General features: G+C 44.0%; 1 protein-coding gene across 2 annotated transcripts; it reads right to left on the bottom strand.

Annotated features, from left to right (window-relative positions):
* Positions 1–799: 799 nt before the first annotated feature.
* canx (calnexin) lies at positions 800–16,563 on the bottom strand. 2 transcript variants are annotated; one of them, XR_013935419.1, is made up of 16 exons: positions 16,516–16,563; positions 9,608–9,814; positions 8,790–8,863; positions 8,633–8,691; positions 8,412–8,553; positions 7,631–7,712; positions 7,290–7,482; positions 6,963–7,152; positions 6,090–6,203; positions 5,844–6,000; positions 5,544–5,759; positions 5,056–5,175; positions 4,030–4,150; positions 3,822–3,955; positions 2,604–2,888; positions 800–2,497 (listed from the first exon to the last, which is right to left on the bottom strand). XR_013935419.1 is itself a non-coding variant. In XM_080465546.1 (15 exons), the coding sequence occupies exons 2-15, from the start codon at positions 9,809–9,811 to the stop codon at positions 2,832–2,834; spliced, it is 1,863 nt and encodes a 620-aa protein (XP_080321672.1). In that variant the 5' UTR covers positions 9,812–9,814; positions 16,516–16,563; the 3' UTR covers positions 800–2,831. The 2 variants fall into 2 exon arrangements, 1 of the variants encoding a protein (XP_080321672.1); XM_080465546.1 differs by having other exon boundaries at positions 800–2,888.
* Between the last annotated feature and the right edge of the window lie 614 nt (positions 16,564–17,177).

Genomic DNA, 17,177 nt, shown 5'->3' with positions numbered 1-17,177 from the left:
CTTTTTTTTTTTCCACCACAGACAGGAGGAATGTCCCTGGTCCCGCCCCCTTGCGTGACTGACAGCTCAACGCAGCCAATAGGAAACAAGAGCTGGGTCTGGGTTGAACTGACAAGGGAAACGTCCAATCAGATGATAGAACCCGCCCAGACACCGTAAAAGTAGACCAATAAGAAGGAGGCTACTATGTTTGTATTTGTGTTGATAAATATGAATACATTTTATTACAATACATTAAAAAACAAATACATATTACAATATGCATGCAATTTAAAACTAATACTTATTTTTAAGCCTGTAACTAGCTTAAAAACTCAAAAGTTAAAATGCGTCTTACTTTGATTTGACAAAAACCCCATTGAAACTAAATGTTCATTATAAAGACGACCTACCAGAGATTTCCTCGTGGAATGCAACTTAGTCCGAGGTCAAAAGGGGAGAGTATAACAAATAAAACCCTTAAAAAAAAACATACTCTGTGGAAAACCGATTTAAAAGGGGGCAATAGACATTTACAGTATACCTACCTAAACGTCAAAACTTAAGTTAAATTATGGAAATTAAAAAAAAGCCAAAAGATACAACCATTATGACAAAATAAATTAATTAGAGCTACATTTAGTTATCCTATATTTTTCCATACCTGATATGAAATCATGCAACCTGATTTAAGTGTATGAATTTGTGTGTATACGTTTTCATTGATTTATTTTGTCTGGTCTATTTTTGTTTGTTTACAAATGCAGTGATGACTGAATGGATGTATATTTTCTGATTTATTATGTCTAATCAACAGATGCATGTGTGAGTGAATGAAAACACTGAAACTTTGGATTCAGTTTCCTTTTGGCCTTTTTTTTTTTATTCATCAAAACAAATGTTGACCGCGTGTCCGTCACATACATACACACACACGCACGCAAACATACACACACGCGCACAGACAACAGACACACAAACATGGGGCTCCGTCATCACAGTATTTCTCCTCAGAGCTGGACCGTCCGGTGGTGCGTGTCAGCAGCACGCCGGCCAACGTTAGTTCAACCACGACGGAAACAAAAGAGCAGAAGACGGTTACAGAGTTGGAAAGTTTCACCAGCGGATACAGTGTTCAGCGAGGCCGCTTCGACGAGAGCGGCCGGAGTACAGGAGGGCGAGGCCTTCACTACCAAATCTCACAAACAGCCAAACCCAACCAGGTGGAGGTCACCCCACGGCGGGGAGCGAGGCGTCAAACCCACCAGCCAATCAGAGGGAACGAGCCAATCAGGAGCCACGCTCAAAACCAGACAGACACAGAACATGATTTCAGACGAAAAAACTGGAGATCTCCTAACGTTCACACAAAAAAAAACACAGAATTCAGTTTTGTAATCGACTTCAACGTCACATACGATGGATTAGATTCTCTCCTTCTGCCAGTTAACGGACGCCTGGTGCGTCAAACCGAGATAAAAATACAAGACGAGAGGATATTTGTCATCAAACTGATCCAGCAGAGAACTGGAAGACTTTCTTTGTATAAAACGTTATTTTCAAGGCGACACGTCGAGGGTGGGGGTGGGGGCGGGGGGGTAGATTCTGAACTGAAGTACGGATAGAGCTCATCGAGCTAAGATCTACAATAACCGCCTGATAGCTACGATAGCGTCACACTGGAGACGAAGATACGCGAAGACGGAAACATCTGGGTGCCTGAAGCTGGTCTGCTGCCGCCGACTCGACGCGTAACGTCTGGACCGAAACCACCGACTAGTCCTGCAAACTCAACGATCTTATGAACTGAGACACTGAAGATTTATTCGGCTTGGAAAAACCTGCCGAGGTGTGGCGAACTGCTCCAGAACGAACACATTTGTCAAATAGAGTAGAGAAAATAAAAACGAGGGAAGAAAACGTAGGAGTGTTCCCAGTTAATCACTTTAAATACGAGCACAGTGCTTCTCTGATAATCTCTAACTTTAGGCAGCTAGCACGCTAAGTTCATAAACTCTAGAAACGTTAGTAGCTTATTGCTGCCGCTCACGTTATCTGTGGGCTTTAGCAGCCGCCTCTTTATTCTCCCTGAAGCTCAGAGGATGGTTAGCAGGATCGCAGCAAGGAAGCCACACGAGTGAAGGAACGACTCCCGGACAGTTTGTGTTGTTTAGGTTGTTTTTTAACAATAACTCCGACATGGAGTCTCGCAGGAGGCTGCCGCGTTAGCTCAGCAGATAGCCGTCAGGTCCTCTGCAGGCTAATTAGCTCGCCAGAGAGAGTTCCTCATGACGAGCAGCGATGGAACCAACAGATGAACAATCTGAGGTGACAGAAGCCTCCAACGTGACGGAGGTCAGGCAGCCGCTGGTCATACTGCATGTGGAAGAAGCTAATTAGCCTGCTCAGAGCTGACGGACATTTTGAATCATCTGCCGGGGACGTTAGCAGGGTGCTAACAGGCTAATGGGGCAGCGAGCCGGGAGCAGACGGCGGCGGACTCCTCGTGGGTTCGAGTCTGCTCGGGTAGAGTTAAAGGAATGACAAAGGAAGTTTTAGTAAATCTTAGTTAATCTTGAAAAAATAAAAAATAAAAATAATTATCACGCTAACTCAGTTCATACTGGAATCATTATTATCTTCATCATCATCATCATCATTAGGCGTCCACACTGGAGATCTGGGTTGGTTTTCTGTCGCTGCTTCCACTGGTTCCTTTCAGGCTTCATGGCCTCAGAGCAGAGGAGTTAAAGAAAAGGAGGAGCAGAGGAGGGGGGAGGGGCGAGGGGGATGCTTCAGGCTGGGAGGAGGTGGAGGAAGGTGTGGAGGTCAGGGTGGTGGATTCAGAGATATCAGTCCCTTCTGGTTTTCCTGTTCCTGGGGGATCGCCGCAGAACGTCGTCCTCCTTCTACAGGGAGAACAGGAGGAGAAAACGGAAGAAGGATAAATCTGCTGCTCGTCTACAACAAAGTTGAAGACCTACAGTTTTCTACACCTTTAACGACTGAGCTGCACACAGTTCATCCAAAAGTAGTTCATCTTATTCTGAACTCACTTTTCCCCCACAGTTCTACACGATATCCCACAATGACAATGTGGGAAAAAGAGGATTGAAATGTGTGCGAATTTACTATAAATATAAAAACCAAGAAATCCCATGAACATAAGTCTCCACAGCCTTTGTGATGAAGCTTTATGCTTCTGGACAGTGCAGTCCAGAGCGCTCTCAACCTCAACCCGGCGCGACGGTTCGTCTTTCAGCAGGACGATGTCCTGAAGCACACAGCTGAGATATCAACGACTCTAAAAAAGGTCCTAGTGGCCAGAGTCCAGACTTAAATCTGAAAATGTCTGTGCACCGACGCTTCCCATCCACCTGATGGAGGTAGAGAGGCTCTGCAAAGAGGAACTGACCAAAGATCGGGGAGTAGAGCCAGAGTCTGAAACTGCTGCCAGAAACAAGTACTGAACAAAGGCTGTGAAGACTGGTGTACATGTCATTTAAATAATAATTTAAAAAATCCATTTTGGGGAAAAAAAACCAACGGAACAAAATGTGTGTAAAAAAAGTGAATACATATTATGAATTGTGAATATATTATTGTAGGAAATTAAGATATGCATCACAGAATACATCCTTCATCAAGGGTAAGTTGGAAATTTAACATTTTTCATTCATTAAGTCCAAAGTGTTTTGAAGGATTGATCCTCTTATTGTAGATTTAGAGTGAGAGACGTTTGTCCTCAGGAGCTGCTCTGTAACTTCGACCCATTATTTCCTCAGACTTCACAACCTGACAGATTTCAGAGCGAAGCTGACATTTCATAAATGAGTACGTACCTCATCAGATGTGGGCTCCTTCTCCTCCTCCCCTTCCTCCTCCTCTTCTTCTTCTTCCTCCTCCCCCTCTTCGTCCTCCTCGGCTGCTCCTTCCTTCTCTGCAGGACTTTCCTCTCCGTCGCTCTTCTCTGCAGCTGAAACATGTGAAACGTTACACAGAGCCGGAGACACACAGTTCACTGCTGCTGCTGCTGCACACAATATCAACCTGGACTGCTCTTCTCGGCCTCTTCAGCCTTCTCCTCCTCTTCCTCCTCTTCCTCCTCCTTCACATCAGGCTGAGGTTCGTCCGTCTTCTTGTATTCTGCCGGCGTAGCTGGACTCTTCTTCTGCACAACAAATGATGATTTTCACTTTAATCTCAGAAAACAGTTTAAACTCTGAGCAGTTTCTTCTTCTGTCTTTTCACAGAATATTTAGGGTCCGAGCACCAAGTGGTGCGAAGACCCTATTGGAGTGCAAAGAACTATCATCATCAATATACTTTCTTCATTGGTTCCATACAGAACTGCTGCATTTGACACGCTAAACCTGCATGAAAATCTGCAAACATTGTTCTTTTTCATGACTTAATAACAATTAAGACAAAAACTAATTTCAGAATAAGATGAAGTCTTTCTCGCCTCTGCAGGTTGAGGCATGTGGACCGATGAGGAAGGGACTGAGTGTCGTAAAGAACTGTTAACTACAACCTACACCGGACTACGGGAGACGATGTAGGGGCATCTGGTCCACGCTGAGCGCCCTGGCAGTGAACCTCCACAATCTGCTGCACGTTCAGATCAAACTGCTTCTACTGAATGAAGCTCTGACGCTTCCACCGCTTGATTACAAGTGACTGAAGGACGGCGTTCGCTTTCCAATGGTAAATATTTCCACACAGCCGACCGTCCATTCGCTGTGTTGCTACGGTGGGGTCGTTACATGGCCGCTTAGAGCGTGTCACACACGGAGCTCACAATATCAATCTGCCAATTACAAAATAAAAAACTAAAATCCAATCTGATCAACACAATCACAAGTCAGATTATCATCTAGAAAAAATACGAAGGAAATAGTAAGTTTAATTATCAAACAATTTCTCTGAACTGATCTCAGAAGAGTGAACGTAAAGTTTGCTGCTCCCTTCTGGTGGTTTCACCAGTGTCAATGTGCACGTGTGTGTCTATATGTGTAGAGACAAATGCATCTACAGCTGTGTCTCTGCAGGTGTGTGTGTGTGTGTGTGTGTTACCTTTCCGGTGCAACAGAAGACAATGATGAGGACAAGCGGCAGGGCAACGGTGAGGACGTAGACGATCCAGAGCCATGGTCGCTCCTCTGCAGCAGTCAGCATCTGAGAGGCCAGACTGGGCTACTCACACACACACACACACAGAGACACACACACAAGAGGTGAGTTCACATCCAGACATCATAACCGAAGCACATCGTACATAAACTGTGAAGGGGGGGGGATTCTGAAGCAGATAAATCATCGTTAACCGTTTTAAAATGAGACGTGACCATGATACATGATAAACTAATGCAGATGCAGAATCATCAGCACTCAACCATTATTTCTTTACATATTGCTGGTTTGAAGGAATCTATTCACTCTGAATATCTGGAGAAAATCTTAAAACTTAAACACACAAAACAGGTTTGATTTCTACTTTCTTCCCCAATTCAAAGTTTTACGTTTGGATTCCGTCGTCTCTGCTCACTAACCAGCAGACTCACCTCAGCAGCCCCCTCCGCGGCCTTCTTCAGCCCCCAGCCGTCGTTGGCCCAGCGGTCGGCCGTGTTGCGGTCGTTGGTGATGAAGAAGTTGTCGAAGAAGATGTCGGAGGTCATGGACCACAGCTCCAGTCCCACCGCGCTGAATGCCGTCATCCTGAAGGGGTGCAGGTCCTCGAAGAAGGCCGGGTTGGCGATCTTCCTCGGCTTCCAGACGCCCTGAAAAACACAGCGCCTTGAGTCCTTCTGGTTCTCGTCCCTTCAGGCGTCCGCGGCGTCACCCCAAGCCGCTTGTGAACCCACCTGGTAGTTGGGATTGTCGATCATGGGGGGCTTCCACTTGCCCTTGTAGTTGGGGTTGTCGATCATGGGTCGTTTCCAGGCGCCACAGCCGGGGGCGGTCTCACAGGCTGAGTTCGGGACCTGGGGGGCCTCCCACTCGCCGTCCATGTCCTCGTCCCTGAAGCACACACGGGACCACACGTTGACCTCAACGCCGACTCGTCCAGGTGGTTCGAGTCCACAGCCTGCGTTGCCACGGTAACTCACCAGTCCTCGGGCTTGGCGGCGTCGGGGTCTCCGATGTACTCGGGCTCATCGTCCAACCAGCCGTCCGGCTTCACTGCGTCTTCGTCTGCGATCTGAGCCGGAGCGTCTTCATCCCTGACAAACAACATACTGACCTTAATACTGAAGACTTCAAAGAGTCGGATGATCATCAAATCAAAAGAGGTTACGAAGAACTGAACAAATGTCTGAAAAGGCAGTTTGAACACCAGGAAAAGTTGGAAAAATGTGACTGAAAACTTTTAACTTAAGACAAGTTACAGAAAGTGAAGCTGTGAAACTAAACAGGCCTCAAATAGAAACTCAGACGCAGTTTAACATTTAAAAAGGAAAGGAGATATAAAAGCAAGAAATAATTCCTGAAAAAAGTCTGAATATAATCAAACAGGCAAAGAAAATGTAATGAAAAGATGCTGAAAATATTGTAAAATATCATTCAAAGTTGTGAAAACCTGATGGAAACAGGACTGAAGTTGTGAAAAAAAAAAATGCAATTTCCTTCAAATGGCAAAAAGTGAGAAAACTAGAAAAACCCAACTGAAAAGCGAAATGTGAAAATCAAACTAAAATCTTTAAAACTCAATGAAATAGTTACAACAAACCAGATTTTAAAAGTCAAATCAAGTTGTAAGGCTGCACCATAAAACAGAGTGAAAGGTAGTATTTCCCCTTTTTCTTGTACTTTTCTTTATTTCTTACCTTCATGCTTCCCTTTATCACCTATCTGTGTCTTGGTATTTTAACCTTAATTACATTTGTTCTGTTTGTTTTGAAAAAAAATAGAAAAATCAATAAAAACTGAAATGAGAGGAAAAAAAAAAAGGTTCTAAGAATTCAAAATCCTGCTGAACTGACCAGTCTTCGGGTTTTGCTGCGGCGGGGTCCTGGATCTTGGCCCTCTCATCCCAGTCCTCCGGTTTTTGATCGTCGGGGTCCTCGATCTCCGCCTGCGGGTTGACGGGCGGCGTCACGTCGGTCAGCAGGTTCCCGCTGTTCACCACCGTCTGATCCACCAGCACCTCGAAGCTGTTATCGGGGTTCAACACTGGGGGGCAGCAGAGAGTAGTTAGTCACAAAGCCCAGGGTTTCTCTGAGTGAGTGAGTGAGTGAGTGAGTGAGTGAGTGAGTGAGTGAGTGAGTGAGTGAGTGAGTGTGTGAGTGTGTGAGTGTGTGAGTGTGTACCCAGTGAGTAGAGGTGTGTCTTCTTGTCGGTGTAGTAGGTTCTGAGGTCGGCGTCGGGCTTCTTGGCGTGTTTCTCCTCGAACTCGCCGGTTTTGGGGTTTTTGTGTCGGAAGATGAAGTGCAGTTTGTAATCCTCTCCACACTTGTCAGGCCCAAACATGATGGTGTACGGAGTTTTATCCACAAACTGGTCCTGCAACACACCGAACAAAACCGTCAATAAGATAAACAATAAGTTCATATTTCAGAAGCGGTCAGAGCTGAATAAACATTTAGCTGTGATATTTTCTGAGTGTCACGGTTCTGTGACAGAATGAAGAAGAAGCAGAAATGGCACCGACCAGGTCCAGATCCGGAGTCTTCGTCAGCAGCTTCACGTAGGCGCCGCCGCAGTCGATACCGGCCTGGAAGTTCACCTCGTACCTGCAAACACACACACACACACACACACGTCAGGATACTGCAGACATGACGATGCACATACACGCCGGTGTTTTCACCATCCGACTGGTTTTATTAAAACCATTTTTTACTTTAGATTCTCACGTTTTAATAGTTTCAAACTTTTTAGAAGCTCCACAATTAAATCCAAAATTATACCCTGAATTATGTGACTCAACACTGAAATCAGGATATTTAAATCAAGATGAGTCACTTTGTACTTTGCTGTGTTGTTAAATGTTTTATTTCAACATGAAACTTAACATAAGTTTATTTATTCAGCTGCTTTTCCTCAAAGCTAAATATAAAGGATGAGGGGAAGCAGGTGAAAAGTTTTGAGTGTTTTTCAGGTTGGTTGTGTAGAAAGATCTCCGGACTCCATAACTTCTTTAGTGTTAAAACATCTGCCGGTAAACGGAGGATATCCTGATGTGAGATTCTAAAGTTTGTATTTAGCTTATAAGAGCTTCACCGCCCGTTTTACTGCATCTCATCAGGTTTATGTTTTCTGTCTCGGCTTTGGGAAATCATCATTAAAAAAACAAACTGACAGTATTTTTTTAACATCATGTTGAAGCTTTGAATCGATTTTCTTTGCTTAAAGCGTAAAAGGTATTATAAATTGAGTGTATTCATGTTAAATGTATGAAGAAGAAGCGCCGCTCCTCCGCCGTCTCTTACTGGATGATGAGGGGTTTGTCCTCGAAGATGAAGGGTCGCAGCAGCAGGGCCGAGATGGCGTGGTGTTTGGCTCGAGACTTCAGGACCAGACCTTTGTCTCCGGGCAGCTTGGAGTCCTTCATCTCCTCCACAGACCATTGACCTGTCCGGAGCATCACCGCCATGTTCATCAGCCCCCGCCTTCGTTTTTACTCAGCAGGTTTTCACTGATGAAGACTTACCGTCGTACTTTGCGATGTCCTCGTCTGCGTCGTCCTTCTTGGCGCTGGACAGCACCCACCTGAAAGCACGGGGAGCAAGAGAGCTCCGAATCAGACACTGACCGTGTGTGTGTGTGTGTGTGTGTGTGTGTGTGTGTGTGTGTGTGTGTGTGCTCACCCGTCCATCGTCCCCCGGTCAAAAGCCTCTGCGAAGAAGTGTTCCCCCATCGGCTCTGGAGCTTTGTACGTCACCTGGACACGCAAAATCATTTTATTGTATTAAAAGACATTTTACTGAGAAATGGACACCAGAGGAGCAAAACGCTTAAAAACTTGATATCAGTGTCTGTTTTGTCCCGTCGATGGAGGCAGTTGGTTCTATTCATATATCCATATACACACACATACATACAAGATGAGCTGAAAGCCAGTCAAAAAAAAAAAAAAGAGAAAATTTCGTCTGGTAATAATCCAAATGTAGCTTAAAACTAAAATTTTGATTATATATTTTTTTCCTTCCACACCTTTATCTCATTCATTTCTTTCTTTGTAATGTCAGCGAGAAGTTCAGACTCTTAAGATGAACGACCGTATTTCAGGTGTTTAATCAGTGAAGCTGAGTTGATAAAACGAAGGTCAAACTGGAGTTTTAGTCACTGATTTACTGTCCGATAAGAAAGTTCCTTCAATATGAAGAATTAAGATTTGGTTCTGGTTTCTTCACTTGAAGCAAACGAGAGGAAAAAAGAAAAATCTTGGTTGATATTAATATTAAGAAACGTGTGCATTTATCTAGTCCAGCCTGTGTTACACTAGAGCAAAAGCTCCAAACACAAAACGTCTTCATGTTTTAATGAATGACTCTGGTGTGAAGTCGGTCTGTGGCTCACAGTGAAGTCGGTCTGTGGCTCACAGTGTGAATGAAGGTCAGTGGATCTCGCTGGTCAAACCAGATCCGACTGGATCCGGGGAATCGGAGGAGAACCCGGACTCTACCTTTGGAGTAGGAGGAGTCTTGGGGGCAGGCGGAGCTTCGTCCTGCACGTCGTCCTCCAGGTCATCGTCTTCATCGCCTCCAGCCAGACCCAGATCGTCCTCCACGTCCACCTCGTCAAGACCGTCGTCCTCGGGGAACTGAGCCAGGCTGAGGCAGACGAGGCCCACAGCCACAAGAAGCAACAAACCCAACCTCTGATTCATTGTCTGCACGGGGGGATGGGGTGGGGGGGGTGACAAACAAATGGACACTGAATTAAATCGGACTCAAACAGAAAATCTTTAGACTTTATAAAATGTTCCAGATTAACGACGGTGAAAACAGACCGCTGCTTTAATTGTGTTTCAATGAAAGTTTCTAATCGGCACCAGAAGACGTCAGTGTTCATGCAGACTGAACGGTGACCCGGTGCAGTGTGTGCACACAGGTTCGTCCCCTACACCAACACATTCATCCATCGCCATGGAGACCAAGCAGCACCCACAGGACACGCAGCCTCAGCTCCTTTAACCCTAATGGGATTACTTCCCCCCCCTTGGATTACTGCAGCACCCCGCCAGAGCCGAGCGCGGCTCATTACACACACCGTGAACACCCCGCACTGTGGAGGCCAACACACACGGTAAACACATTACCTCATCGCACACACACAATGAACGCAGTACTCGCTACTCGGGCACGTAAGGGTATATCCTGGACCGGTTCAAAATTAATACATTTAATGAAGGATTTCAATTGACACAGCAGAAACTGTATCGGGGTAGACTTTTTAAACAGTGAGGGGGCCGTCTGCTCTGCTCTTCACTTCTTCGACGGCATAACGTTGCTTCTGCTTGTAAACGTCCACAGGAGCATTTCTCCTCGTATGGAAAGGCACCGCGCTAAAAACACTTAAAAGCAGTTGTTGGGCGTGTCACCAAGAGGCGGTGTCCAGATAAGACTCTTCGCCGCTCAAACTCTTTCTTATCAAAACAGTTCAGCAAAAAGTATTTCTGAAAACATTTGAGGTGAGAAATGAACCGTCACATGACAGCGGCAGGCGAATGAATATTGATCGATATTTACCTCGTCTGTAGTTTACTGATGAAGACGGTTTAACTTTTTGTAAGGAAATTATTGGGAAAAAATTAAGAATTAAGCAGGATTACTTTGTCTATAAGAAAAGATTATACTATGAAAACTTTTCTTGAAATTAGTTCTTTCTAGTTCTTCTGGGTTTATCCTTACATCCCCCCCCCCCGCCCCACACACCTTTTTACCAGATATCTAATCTTTTTGTAATATTACACAAACAAGATGAATGAAACACCGGATTTCATGAGGAGCTCAACTCTTCCGAGTGTTTGGTCCCAGAGGAAGGCTAAATACAGTGTGTGTGTGTGTGTGTGTGTGTGTGTGTACCCAGGAAACAGGAAAACAAATATTAAAACTACTGACACACGTGGTATTTAACAGTGTATTTTTACAGTTTACATCCAACCTTCAGTCATTAAATCCTTTACAATGGCGCTACAGAAACTCATTGAACATTTTTAATAATTTTAGAGACGAAATCTAAAAAAACAAAAAGTCGTCTGTGTTGTGATAACCGGGTGATTCAGAAAGTATTGGAGGAAAACGCTTCCTGCAGTTGCTCTTTCATCTTTTTTTCTTCCCCTCCGACTGTTTCGTCAATTAAGACCACAAAGACGAGGAGATCTGAACATGCTGGGGTTTGGTTTTGTTCCTGCCTTTGTCTCTCAGCAGCCTGTCAGAGTAATCAGATTAACTCGCCGCACAGGGATTAACAGGAAGTGCAGAGAACCTGCAGAACCGCCAGTGTTAGCCGTTAGCTTAGCATCAACCACGCGTGCCAGGAGGAGGAATCCATCATAGTAACGCGATGAGATTCCCCCGTTACACTGGACACTCGAGATCAAAGAGTTTCATTTAATAATGTTAAATATTCAAGTAAAAAGTATTTGCACACACATTTAATGACAGTAAAGGTCTTTGTAATCATACCAAAGGCAAATGATAAATTACAGAATGTCACTGAAAGTTTTGAACATTAAAAATCTATTCAGAATTTCACTGCTAGAAATTAAGTGATTTTAAATTGTTGAACTTTTCCCTACTTAGGTGAATGTTTTAAACCTGTTTGAATCTTTTCAGCCACAGATTAAAGCAGCATCAAGCAGATACGAGAAGGATTCTAGGAACTCTAATAAACTTCCCACATTCCCACTGGGAAGTTCCCAGTTGGACCACTTCCAGATGTCCCCCCCCCCCCAATAATTTATGGATGTACAGTTGTTAAAATCTACAATGAGAGTGTTTATTCAGATAACTTTAACATCGGAGGAGTTACTGTGTGTCTGGTTCTGGTTCTGGTCCATGAAGACGCTGCTCTGTCTGCAGCAGAAACGGCTCTGGAGCTCAGCGCTATGGTCGCTGTAATGAGCTTTCTGCTGGCTCCTTATTGGCCGATAAAACAACAGCTTAATGTTAATCAGTTCAGTGACGGCGGCTGAAGTCGAGCTTGTCCACCCAGACTGGGAATACTAGTACTGAGGTCACTGTCAAGTCAGGTAATCTGATATTAAAAAGCCTTCGGCCTGCAGGACATCTGCTGCTAACAGCTTTATAACAACATTACACACAAACTCTGAGCTGCCTGCTAACCGTCACATGAAATAAAGTCACAATTATTGAACTAAAGTCTGCCTGATTGGATCATCTGGTCCTTAATCTCATTTTTTTTGTGTACAAAGTCTAAAAAGCAGCAATAAATCTGAGCTCTGAAGTTTTTACAGGACAGGAAATTAGGTTCATCAATCATCCAAACGTGGCTGAAAAATCAGCAGTAATATTAAAATATTCCTAAACAGTCCATCATATTTCTTAACTTGGAAGTGTTAATTAAAGAGCCAGTGAGTCTGAGTCCCTCCAGTGATGCCTGTGTGTTGTTCTGTGGGTACTTCAGTTAGTGAGCTAACCAGCTAACCAGCTCTGACTTGAACAACGAGAAAAACGGCAGCTTGAATAGCAAACAAGAGTACAGAAGAGTATTAGGGGCACTAAAGGGGGGGAAAAAATAAATAAATAAAAATCACAGGTTAAAAAAATTTTAAGAAAAAAAAAGGAAATAATTCCAAATGCGCGACGGTCAATTTTCGGAAAAGACGGCCAAAGAAAATAGCGGCCATGTTGCTGAAAGCCTCTAAAATATGTTATAATATCTATCACTACTTGTCATTGTCTAATTTTGCTTAAATTCATCTTTTTTCTCTCGCCAAAATATAGCGAATTATTGTCTTAAGCAAACAACTCGCAACTGACTTCCTGTTTGTATCACGCCCAGTAACGAGCATCGTGATTGGTCAATTCATACCATGTGGTCTATACCTTTTGAGAGGAGGCCTCTGATTGGTTCTTAATAGAAGCAGTGTGAAACTACAGGGGGAATAAACAAGGACATGAAAAGAAGTCATTACCTTAAAAAGAAAAAACACTTAAAGCAAGAAAATATGTTGGATGAAAAATGTCAATGAGAAAAAGGAAAGATTTCACTGTTAAGAAGCAAAATCTACACGTCACAATGTAGTATTTAGTCCAGAATGCATTAGAATGCACCATTTATGATGCATCTCCATTTATTTATATCTTTTATTTTTAAAGAGCGAACTAAACGACAAAGTGACTAAATGACAAGCTGAGCGAAGAAGAAGTGGCTTCAGGTCTTAGGATCAACCAGTGAAAAAGCTAGAAGTGAATCAGAGAGCTGGACGTCGAACATGACGAGGACTTTCCCGTTCCTTCTGATGGCGGCGTCAATGGACTCTCATGTGTTGAACCTGAAAACGCAGGTCTTACAACGTTCACGTTTAGGGGTCAATGAAGGTGCATTAGCAACAAACAAATTGGTTAAAAAAAAAAAAAAAGTAAATGCTGTTGAATTTTTGTCTACAAAGTTCAGCTTTTGATTGGAGGTGCAGGTTTTTCTTTTCACGGGCGAACATGTAGAGAGCTGTTCCGAGTGTGTCCTGCTGGGAAACAACGTTAACGATCAGCCCGCGTCGGGTAAATCGTCACCCAACAGGACGGTCAGGTTACTATTTAAATAAACAGTGAGAGGCTCCTCTGTTTAACTGTGGGTGAGCGACTATATAACGTCCCTGTGAACTTTCTATTGCAACATGAAGCAAAGAAAAATCCTTCAGTCTCCCTCTTTAACACTTGTGGTAAATCTTCTGCTGTGCAGAGTTAGAAAACTAATAAACATGATATTTGAACAGATTAAGTGTCATTATGAGAATCTTCTGCTTGTATTTTAAGTGTTGAATCTTTATCATGAGTTACAGTGAATTAGAATTAGGTGATGAATCGAGCCGCTTTGTTTCTGTCTAAACACGTTACTGAGCTTTATTCCTGCTTAGAATCAACACTTGGAGGTTTTAATCACATAAAAACTGTATGTAATCTAATTAATGAGAACACGTAATCTCTTTAATGAGCCGTGCAGAGTCAGCAGCAGACTCTGGCTCTCAGATCAACTCTGGATTTCTTTACATCTAATCAAACTGTCACTTTAAAAGCAGATGAAATGTACGAGAGCAGGACAACGAGCCATGCGTGCGACGGCAAGTTTGACCGTCATGCAGCCACTGGCCACCAGTCGGCGCTAGAGAGCGGTCAGGCAGCGTCCAAACTGACCGAGGCTTCCTGGAATCGCTCCAACGGAGCGAAACGTCCACATTCAACTACACGGATTCCAATCAGACATCGTTTACCCCGAGACGCTGTAATACCACCGAGAGACGGCGATAACCTCCAGAGGACGGAGAGTCGCGATCGCTAATGTCGCCGTCAACAAAGTAAAGCCGAGACACACGACTAATGAGCATTTAAAGTTTCGTCTTCAAAATATATCGTATGCGTCAAGATGTGCTTTACAGCTTTTAGTTCCAATCCTCAAAAAACACATTTGGATCTTAAACTACGCTGAATGAGAAGAAAAACACCAGGACCTCTGATGTTCACTCGCACCACTAGAGGTCGCCAACATTCTGATTCTTCTCCACATGGAGCAGAAGGACACTAAACTTTCTGCCAGAATGGAGGAAAAACCAACAATATTGGTAAATAAAAATTTCACCACAATGGAAATAACTGTTAGGGATGGCAAGCTTTTTTTTTTTTTTTTTTTTTTTTTTTTTTAGAAGCAAGTAATTATACTCATACCCAAGACGGATTTAAACAATCTGAAATTTCTTTCTTCTATATTCCCGTGTGGCTACAGAGCTTGGCTACTATTTGAAAAGTTTTCATCTCTATTTTTGAAGGTAATAGCTGATTCTTTTAATGTTTCCGTTATTCCGCCCAAAGATACATCAAGTTGGGCTGTAAGATAAAACCTAAACGCCACAAAATTGTCTAGTTTCCACTTTTTAAATGAAATATCTTCAGAACAAAAAAAAAAAAAAACAGACTTTTCCCAATACAACACATACAAATCAACTGGTTTATGATTTCTGTAGGCTGGTGAACGTCTGATTAACAACCGATTTGCTTTTTTTCTTAATGTGGCGGTTCAAATACCCTGTGTGCCTAAAATACACACACGATAAACTTTATGGAACTTTTATTGACTTTGGGAAGTGTGTGTAAAACTGTAAACCTCATCCAATGACTGATAAAACTGTCACAAGTCATTTAGTACATTCTTGGCATTTTTAACTAAAGTAGAAATTCTCAGTACCTCAATAAAGCGTCACTCAATTTTTTTGTCCTTTCGTTTAAACAAATTGTAAATTTTAAGACGTTTTCCAGCTGTAAACAAACCCCATCATGAAATTAAACAATTTAACACATGAACTCGAGATCTTCAATTAATCTAAACAAATTTTTTTTGCGTTGATTTTATAAATATTAGGGTGTTTCGGGGTCTGGGTGTCGGTGTGCTTCAGGGTGCTTCGGGGTCTGGATGTCGGTGTGCTTCAAGGTGTTTCGGGGTCTGGGTGTTTCGGGGTCTGGGTGTTTCGGGGTGTTTCGGGGTCTGGGTGTTTCGGGGTCTGGGTGTGTCAGGGTGTTTCGGGGTCTGGGTGTGTCAGGGTGTTTCGGGGTCTGGGTGTGTCAGGGTGTTTCGGGGTCTGGGTGTCAGGGTGTTTCGGGGTCTGGGTGTCAGGGTGTTTTGGGGTCAGGGTGTTTCGGGGTCTGGGTGTCAGGGTGTTTCGGGGTCTGGGTGTCAGGGTGTTTCGGGGTCTGGGTGCCAGGGTGTTTCGGGGTCTGGGTGCCAGGGTGTTTCGGGGTCTGGGTGCCAGGGTGTTTCGGGGTCTGGGTGTCAGGCTGTTTCGGGGTCTGGGTGTCAGGCTGTTTCGGGGTCTGGGTGTCAGGCTGTTTCGGGGTCTGGGTGTCAGGCTGTTTCGGGGTCTGGGTGTTTCGGGGTCTGGGTGTTTCGGGGTCTGGGTGTTTCGGGGTCTGGGTGTTTCGGGGTCTGGGTGTCAAGAAGCCGCTCGGAGCCGCGGGTCATCGGGTTAGCCTGGCATTAGCTTAGCGGCTAACGAGGCAGGGCATGCAGCAATGGAGCGCAGCTAAGATGACTCCAGCTTCGTTACACGCGTCAGAGGAAACATATAATTAGAGAAATTAAAAAAAATAAAATAAAAAAAGGCGTGGGTTGATATTAGAGCCTAATTAAATGTGATAAATGTGCTTAAAAAAGGCCGAAGCTAGCAGTTCACCTGCGGTTAATCAGCGCGAGCAGCACGCTGGATACACGGAGCTCCGCGTCAGCCGCTTTAAAACCGATATTACGTGCAGAATTACTCCACCCGCTGCAGATATATGAGTAAATAATTGAGAAAATAGTCCTGTCCAGCTCGTTTTTCGGGGTTAAATCGCTCGTTTTGGTGCTCTTTTCACTCACCTCCGGCTCTGCACTGCGACCGCCTGGGAACTGCTGGGGAGGGTCACGTGGGTCGTCTGAGGGCACACGCTGTCCCGCCCTCGTCGCTGATTGGACCTTTACAGCAAATGACTGACGGCTGCTGTCAACTGTCATCCGCCGATTGGCCGAGAGGAAAGCTCCACTGCCCCTCCCCCCGGAGCTGCATCTCGTGGACAGCGATGATTGGCTGAGCTGTGAGAGGAAGCGGGACGCTGATTAGCTGAAGAGGGGCTGGTGAACAAACGCTGAAGGAGGTTGAAACTGATTTCAGAATAACACAGGAAGTTAATAAGCACAAAATCATGTTTTATAACAGGGGTGAAAGACATTAAATCACGTTTTGAAGGTAAAAACGGGGAGAAATGACATTATATTATGTTTTTAGTCCAGAGGAGCTGACAGACGCTGTTTTTAAATTCAACAACGCATTTGGAACCCTTCTACTTACGCAAGTGTTGATCCAATGTTTCTATCTATAGAGCAGACCAGAACCGAACTGACGAGAATAGAATAGCGTAGATTAGAATAGGTAATTAATCCTAGAGGGAAATTCTTTTCCAGCATTGATCGACAAAGATTAGAATAGAATAAACAGAATAGAATGTTTAAATATCAAATAAGTCTGAACGAAAATCTAAGGA

The sequence above is a fragment of the Lipophrys pholis genome, assembly GCF_963383615.2.
Source record: "Lipophrys pholis genome assembly, chromosome: 6".
NCBI classification, from domain to species: domain Eukaryota; kingdom Metazoa; phylum Chordata; class Actinopteri; order Blenniiformes; family Blenniidae; genus Lipophrys; species Lipophrys pholis.
This window is presented reverse-complemented; position numbering and strand designations above follow the sequence as displayed.